This window comes from Polypterus senegalus, chromosome 3 (assembly GCF_016835505.1).
Source record: "Polypterus senegalus isolate Bchr_013 chromosome 3, ASM1683550v1, whole genome shotgun sequence".
Lineage (NCBI taxonomy): Eukaryota > Metazoa > Chordata > Cladistia > Polypteriformes > Polypteridae > Polypterus > Polypterus senegalus.
In genome coordinates, this window is record NC_053156.1 from 75759864 (window position 1) to 75768557 (window position 8694).

Consider the following 8694-nt stretch of genomic DNA (forward strand, 5'->3'; position numbering starts at 1 on the left):
ACCACCCACACAGTCAGATTGTGATTCAGACTATGAATGCCTTGAATATGTATATATACACTCATAACAGTGACAAAACAATTACATTGAAAATCATGTTACGTTATTTTCAAAATGTTTCCTTTTCTTTTTCATTACTTCTTTAACACACAACGTCTCCGCTGTGAAGCGCGGGTATTTTGCTAGTTCTTGAATAAAAGCACAATTGTTTTGTTATACCTTTGCAAAAGTGTCCCACAGTATGAGCTGGCAAGTGTGGCTGGGGTAAAGGACATTTGGGCTTCACTGCTAAGATTGTTGCCCCTGTGACCTGGCTTCAGATAAATGGTGGAAAATTGAAAGTGTAAAATAAGAAAAGGCCACTCCATACAATATATATATATATATATATATGGTTTATGAGCTGTTTGTCACAGTACATCCAGTTGCACAGAAATGCAGTAAGGCAGCCACAAAACACCTATAGTCGTGGACAGGTGCTGTGGGTCAAATCTGCTTGACCTGTAGGTGAGCATAACTAGAAACTGCTCCAGTTTGGAAGCATACAGCTAATTCGAGATGTCTTGCAACTAGCCCACCACCTTCTTTTTGCCGCAGCAGCACTCCAAGTACTCAGTGGTCTGGACGCTAGGGATCGTTGTTGCCCTGTTGAACCCACCAGACAGGCGTTCCAGACACACGTGTAAAAGCACAAGAAGATTTTAATAATTATATTATTCAAATAAAATGCACAAAGCATCGCACTCTCCACAATTCTCCAATAATTAATAACAATAATCACAATGATCAATTACAAATAAAAATCCTCCACTCCCAGCAGCTCCGTCACACTCCCACCTAACTCCGGCTCTGTCTGCTGGGGTTTCCCAAAGTCCTTTTAAAGTCCATGACCCAGAAGTATTCCATCTCTGGATCAAACGCCTTCTTCAGGTGGTGCCCCGGAAGTACTGTGGGTTTCCATCCTCGTGACTCCTATATACTTCCGGGATAATGTCGTGATACTGTCCCCCTGGTTCTTGGTGAGCTCCCTCTGGTGGCCCCCATGGCACCCAATAGGGTTGAAGAACCAGACTCCATGTCCCATGCTGCCCTGCAGGAATCCAGGAAACCATTTCTGTCCAGGGAAGCTGCCATCTAGCGTCCCGGGGGATGTAGTGCCATAAAAAGACTCTTTCTTCCAGTTGAGGGACAACCCGGCCAGACTGAAACGCTGTCTGTCCATCACAGTGGCCATGAAGTATCATTCTTCCCTATCAAGATCCACCAGACAGTCTTGTAGAGTCCTGCTCCCATCAACCTGCGGTTGCACGCCTGGCAGGTGAGCTTGATCCCAGGAACTGGAGTTTAAAATTGCAGGCCCTTATAGGGAGCCGGGGTGTGCCATAAAAGACTATCACAAAACATAATCACAAACAGAACTTTGAATGACACCTTGGCAAGCTCTGTAAGCCCTGCTGTATCGTTGAAGGACATACATGTGGCAGATTGACTGTCAGGATGAAAGCCAACCTGTTGCTGCATCCAAACAGTGCCATCTTTCGCCAATACGCGTAGTGCAGCTGTGTTGTTCTTATGTGTGAGTGGATGTTTCTTTCTTCATCTGAGTTCACCTGTGTTATGGAACATCTTTATTTGAAAACAGCAGTGTTAGATTGAGAGAACAAAACTGAATAAAAAAAATGCTAACCTTTACAAGTACCATACATTTACACCGGCTGTTATAGACTCAAATCAAATGTATGTTTTTATTCTATAATAGTAACAATAAATGACTTCTTTGGCCGGTTTGAGAGACAAAACAGCACACCATAATTCCTGTCCCTTAGGGCAGGTTTATACTTCACGCTCAGAACGCATACACGCCCACATCATGGCTGCCACGCGTTCCCACCATTCATTTCACGTGTCCTCTGAGCAGGTCCTCAGAAATTAATGCGACGTGTGTGCAAGTTGCAGTTCCATCAAAAAGTCAGGGGGGCACAGTGTGCTAAAAGTCGGAATGTGACGTCAGAATCTCTGTTTATTATCTACATGTGACAGAATGCCTCTATGCAGATCCTATGATGATCGATATGCCCGCTTTGATGTTAAATAAATGGTTTGATGTGGTGAAGCAAAATGCCAACATACAGATGCATTTGTGGTGCTTTTATATTCAAGTGTTGCATATTACTGAACGTAATGACACAATACATTTTAAAATTCTCACATACCTTTTTTGGTCCTGTGTTTTTTTTTTTTTTCAACTTCACAACAGAAACATAATGGACAGTGCTGTATTTGAGCCACTGAGAAAAAAATATTAAGGACATGGTGAAAATGTGTATTTTGTGCTTAAAGTGGAAATTTCGACTTTAATCTCAAAATGTCCACTTTATCCTCGTAGTTTACTTTATCATTAAAGCAGACCATCGTAAACGTCATCCCAGTTTTTAATCACTATGGCAAGCAGCAATAGATCACCACACAGAACACATTAAATGTATGATATTCCAACTCTCTGCACATTTAGAATCTTTAGATTTATACTTGATATCACTTTCATGATGAAATGCATTAATTTATGTTACATTTTACAGATAAGTCGTTAATTTCGTTTAAATAATGAATACTGTTAATAATTACACACATGGGGGTCACACGGTGGTGGAGCGGTAGCACTGCTGTCTCGCAGGGAGTCATGTTGCTGATAGTCCCTGCTTGGATTCCACATTGTGCTCCGGTTTCCTTCCAAAGATATGCAGATTTGGGGATTTGGTGCCACTAAAATGACGCTAGTGTATGTGTGTGCTTGCATTCACCTTGTGATGAGGTGAGGCCTCGTCCAGGGATTGTTTCTCACTAGTGCCCATTGTTTGCTGGAATGAGCACATCGTTGGATTGATAGATTTAATCAATAGGCATTCTTTTCAGAGATATTGCGGTAAGGTGTCATCGGAATTTAATGAGTGTTCCAGGCAATTCACAACACAGAACATGTTCTCACCGTGATAATACCTTGCACTGCCACCTGTTGGATTCCTCCAGATTTATGTAAAGTACGCGCACAAGTATAAACACTACAGTGTTTGTGTAGCAGGAGTGTCCTCTGCAGCATGCATTGTGTCATGTGAAGTATAACCCCGGCCTAAGAAGCCCCTCCCATCTAGCTATAATGACTATCAGCCCGTAGCACTGACTTCCACCATCATGAAATGTTTTCACCACTGCACCACCCAAGCAGTCATATCAGTGTTGTACCTTAACCCGATTTATTTTTCTTCAGTTATATTCTTCAATAAAAGTACACTTTTTGTTATATGTGTACCTTTTGTGAAAGAGTTTATTTGATATTTTGACTTCATTCTTGACACATTATACACTTCATGTCAAAATTTTGTCATTAGTACATCTTCTCTAATGGCTGCTTTTCTAACCCTCTTTAATCTTTTTCATTTCTCATGGAATTTTTCCTTCCTTTCCTCTATATGTAGCCAGTTTCTTTCATTTTTATTCACAATTTTGATTATACCTACACAGCGAAAATGTTGAATCTCAAGCCTTATTTTTATTAGTGTGGAAATTAACCTTTACCTTTTTTCCTTGTGCAGATGCACACTGACCCTCCTCTTTTACTAATTAAAGTTAAATTATTATAATTAAGACATGAAACGCCATTATAACACAAAACTGTTTTGTGTATTATGTTAGCTCCAATATAGTTATTACCAAAAAGAACTTTCTAAAAATTTCTGCACAATATACACTTGTCCCAAATGGCTATTTATTGGCCTTTGCCATTTGGACATTGTTAAAAGTACCTGTGAAAATTAACAAATTCTTTATTTTGACTTTTACATAATTTACAGTATAGTACTCTATTTAATATACAGTAACTCTTTCTTAGATTATATAAAGGTTACAGTGATTTGTGGTCTGAAGCTTTATGAAGGTTAGGACAGCCAATTTCTCACTGAAGAAAAAGTGCTACAAGGTAATTGATTTAAAAGATGACTTTCTGAGAAAACATGGAGGAAGTAAACAGAAACACATGCAAATAAATTTGTCTCCCATTCTCCAGACACAGTGGTTTCATTTATTTTTATTTCTATATTGTAATCTTCTCGTGAAGACATCTTGCTGATATAAAGTAATATTTCACAGAAATTCAGAAATATGTCAACATGGGTTCCTATAATCTGAAGGGAAAATGCCCCATTACCAAGCAGTCAAATAAAATGCTCAGTATAAGCATTAAAGCTGAAGAATACTTCCAATTACTTGCTACTTTAAGCCTGTCATGTTATTATAAATGCACCCATCCAGCATGTTTTACAACAAATTAAATTTTAGTAAAATATTGATTATATATGGGTTGTTTTGAATGGTGTAGTCACTCTTTATAGTGTTATAGGTAAACATGTAACATGGAGATAATATGAGAAATAATGCAGAATTATTATTAATACATTTTTTATGTATTACTTTGCACAAAATATACATAATAGGTGTCTACATAAAATGCCACATTACAAGCAGATGGTCAAAGTAAACAAATGAATCTGACACAAGAATAATAGCACTAATTCTTTAGTGCATATATATTTCAAATATACTGTACATTTGCAGTTCTATTCAATATTTTGAACTACTCCTCTCGGTAAAAAAGTATGTATTGTTTAACGTTGCAGTTTTAAGGATTTTTTTTGTATTTATTTCTTTTTTTCTCTAATTGCAGTCTTACGCATAATCTTAGGTTGCAAAAAAGTTTGTTTTGCATTATATTCTTGTTTGTGCTGTGAAATACATGTTTATGAAACACATTGTGAAAGGCAAAATATCAATCAAAAGCAGGTTATGCTATAACAAGTTGAAAAAAATATGAAAAAGGTTTTAAGACAAATAATTTGCATATATGCTTCGATAGTGTCTTATACAATCTGTACTATTTTGGAAATAAGTTCACTACTGAGGAATCTCGATTAAGTATTTTTAAAGTTATTATCAGTTTTAATGACTTTCGGAACCAAGGATAGAAAAGAGCATAAATAACTGGGTTAATTCCTGAATTTATACAACTTAACCAAATAAATCCATCTAACACATCCATCAAATGTATCTCTGAAACCGATGTAAAAATTATGCATGCATCCAGTATATTCATAGGTGACCAGCAGATAATAAAGACTGCTACAACTATTCCTAGTGTTTTTGCAGCTTTTCTTTCTGATGAAACGGAAACGTTACATTTTGTTCTGTCTATAGATTTTATTTTTTGCAACATATCAGTAATAGCCTGTGCATGAGTTTTTGCCACTATAAATACTCTTGCATAAAAACATATCATGAGTGTAAACGGCAAAATAAACATGACTACACAATGAATTATCCACCATTCTACATAATGACTTAGTCTACATACGCCATCACACAAACTTGTTACAATATCAGCCCCTGTAAAGTAAAGAAATGTTAATGTGTACAGAATCATAAAGAACCAGCAGAGTAAAATCCAAATACCCATTCTATTATTAGTTACTTTAATGCTGTAAAAAAATGGCTCATACACAGCAAGGTAGCGGTCAACTGATATGTTCACCATGTTTGCAACAGAAACTGCATTTAGAATATATGCATAAGTGAGATAGGAAGAGCAAAATGTCTTAAAATACCAGCAATTTTCTATAGCTGCAGAAAACTGGAAAGGCATCACAAAGAAGCCAATTAAGAAATCTGCTGCAGCTAAAGACACAACAAGTAAGTTTGAAGGTGTATGAAGCTGCTTGAAATGAGAGACTGAAATAATCACAAGAAGGTTTCCACAGATTGTTACTGTTGTTACAAAACCTGCAAAAATGTAAAGAAATAAATAGAGTTCTGGTTTCAAAAAACGTCTAAAGCAGGATGCATTATTGTTAGGATAGCAGTAATCCAATCCAAAGTCCTTTGGTCTCATTTTGTTTCTTGGATTTTTTTTCCAACGATATATCAATTGATTCAGAACTGAAATTGTGTAAACAGATGTTTAGAATATGGTTATTTATATAAAAGGCACTGGCAGAATATTGCTCTGTGGTTACCCTTAGAGGAATGCAAGGTCTCCTGTGACAGGGCATTCCTTATCCATTTCACAATTGCTTAGTAAGCATCAAATTTTAAAAATGACTCCATGGTGCCAAGGAGGAACTTGGAAGCTTTTGCCTCAATTTAGTTTGATTGCTTAAACATTTGAACTTAACAAATTCATCTTGATAATATTTGAAAATGTGAAACATACAGGAGATACTGAGCTTTGTTAGGCTAAATATACTGTTCAGAGTAAAATGTTCTTATATTGCTATAGACATCATTAAGCAGGTTGAATATTCAGGAAAAAAAAAGAAAAAGTAACATGAGACACGTTCAAAACCTGTACAGTACAGATAACAGTGTGTTGTATTTACTGAAGAATAAATTGTACACTTTTAGGAATTTCTGAAAAAGAATGATGAGTAACATTTAATGAAATGGAGTGTTAAACATGTAAGTTGGTTTCTAATTGAGGATCTTGTTAGAGCAAAAGCTGACAGTAGCAAAACCTGACATGTCATAAAATTATGATGTGTTATTAAAATAACCTAAATTTAAACTGTAAGTATCCAATATGTAGTGTAAAATACTTGACATTCAATAATATTTTGGATGGTCGGGTAGTGTACTGTTTAGCATAGCACCCTTACAGTTTCAAGAGGCTGGAGTTAAGAAAGTCCCAGCTAGGATTACTTTCTATGCACAGTTTGCATTTTATCAATGTGCCTGCTAGGCAGGCGTGGTGTGGTGGTGGAAATTGCATTATATATTTTGAGCATATTGTCCCTTTACCTATATTCAATAATTTCTATGATATAACCCTACATTTTATTTGCTTTTTTGATAACTTCGTCACATTGCTTAGACAGTAAAAACTTTGTGTCAACATAAACTCCTGATACTTTTTAGAAGCTGTTTCCTGTATGACACTTTCTCCCATCTTGTATTTATAACTGATGTTCCTTTTGCCCATGTGTTGCACTTTGCACTTTTCTAAATTGAACTTTACTTTCTAGGTGTTCATCAAGTTCTGAAGATTATTCTGAAGTCTTTTTAAATTCTTTTTGCTGCCTCCTCACTGTCTCCAATTTTAGTGTCATCTGTGAATTTCTCAAATTAATAACTCTACCAGATTCAATGTAATTAATAAAAATCATGAAAAAGTAGCAGTTTAAAGAGAGACCCCTAAGGGATTCGACTGATAATCTCTCTCCATGTGGAGCATTCTACTCATTTTCTCTATTTTTGTTTACTGCCAATTAAATACCTAGAGATCCTGTTTTGTAGGTTATGCCTACAGCTATGGTTTGGTACTGTATCAAAGGATTTTTGAAAGTCTAAGTAAATTATGTCATATGCTTTGGTTTTGTCAACTACTGCCTTTTCAAAAAATCTAAAAGATTGGTTTAGCAGGACCTTCCTCTCATAGAACCATGCTGGCTGTTATTTGGTACTGTACATTATATTAATTTAGATCTCCTTCTTCTTTGGGCTGCTCCTGTTAGGGGTTGCCACAACGGATCATCTTTTTCCATAACTTCCTGCCTTCTGCATCTTGCTCTGTTACACCCATAACCTGTATGTCCTCCTTCACCACATCCATGAACCTTCTCTTAGGTCTTCCTGTTTTCCTCTTACCTGGCAGCTCTATACTTAGAATCCTTTTCCCAGTATAGCCAGTATCTCTTCTCAGAACAAGCCCAAACTATCTCAATCTTGGTTTCTGACTTTGTTTCCAAACTGTCCAACCTGAGCTGACCCCCTAATGTACTCATTCCTAATCCTATCCATCCTCATTACACCCAATGCAAATCTTAACATCTTTAACTCTGCCATCTGCAGCTGTCTCCTGTTTTTTGGTCAGTGCCATCATCTCCAACCCATATAACACAGTTGGTCTCAGTACCGTCCTGTAGACTTTCCCTTTCACTCTTGCTGATACCTGTGTGGTACAGCGGGTCTGCAGCTTCCAACAAACAATGCCAGGTTTTAAATCCATATAGCCATGCCGTTCTCTGTGAGCGGGATTGCATGACCACGGGGAGCTAATGAGGTAGCTTGAGCAAGTCGCACCTGCACGTGTGGGTGTGGTCATTCTTGATAGTCTCATTGGCTTTCTGCGGTTTGTGATTAAGGTGCTGTGCCCATGGAAGTGCGCGGAGATATGTACTGTGTATATATATATGGGTCGACACCAGGAAAGGGGGAGAGATAGAAAAAATGGAAGGATCGAGGAAAAGAGAAAGGAAGTTAAAGGACGGGAAAGAGCAGTCCTAGGAGGATGATCTGGACACCTCTAGCAGGAGACACCACGAGCTGGGGCCCCGCGGAGGAGCATTTGTTTGTGACGCTATGGGGGCTAGTTTGCCCCACTGAAAGTCTGAATGAATGGGGTGAGTAGATCAGGTGTCTCCCGAAGGATCCGAGGAGTGACTACGGGTGCGTGAAGGATGAAGGGAGGAGAGACGACCTTGTCGGTTTGGCAGTGACATCCGTAAGGGGGCCGACGGAGGTTGGCTTAAGGAGCTTGTGACTTTTGGGTCTCCGCCGGCTGCGAGAGCAATGGGTGAGCCGGAGAGAAAGATAGACGGAGGTGGGCCGGAGAGTAAAGGGAGAGAGAGACTGCATTTTAACTTTTGCATTTTT

At 37.9% G+C, this 8694-nt stretch overlaps 1 protein-coding gene across 1 annotated transcript in view; it reads right to left on the bottom strand.

Annotated features, from left to right (window-relative positions):
- Positions 1–5935, bottom strand: part of LOC120526552 (trace amine-associated receptor 8b-like) — a 37342-nt gene extending 31407 nt beyond the window's left edge. Inside the window, exon 1 of the mRNA XM_039749715.1 lies at positions 5227–5935. Coding sequence (XP_039605649.1) covers positions 5227–5935 — 709 coding nt within the window. The remainder of the gene's footprint in view (positions 1–5226) is intronic.
- Positions 5936–8694: the final 2759 nt, after the last annotated feature.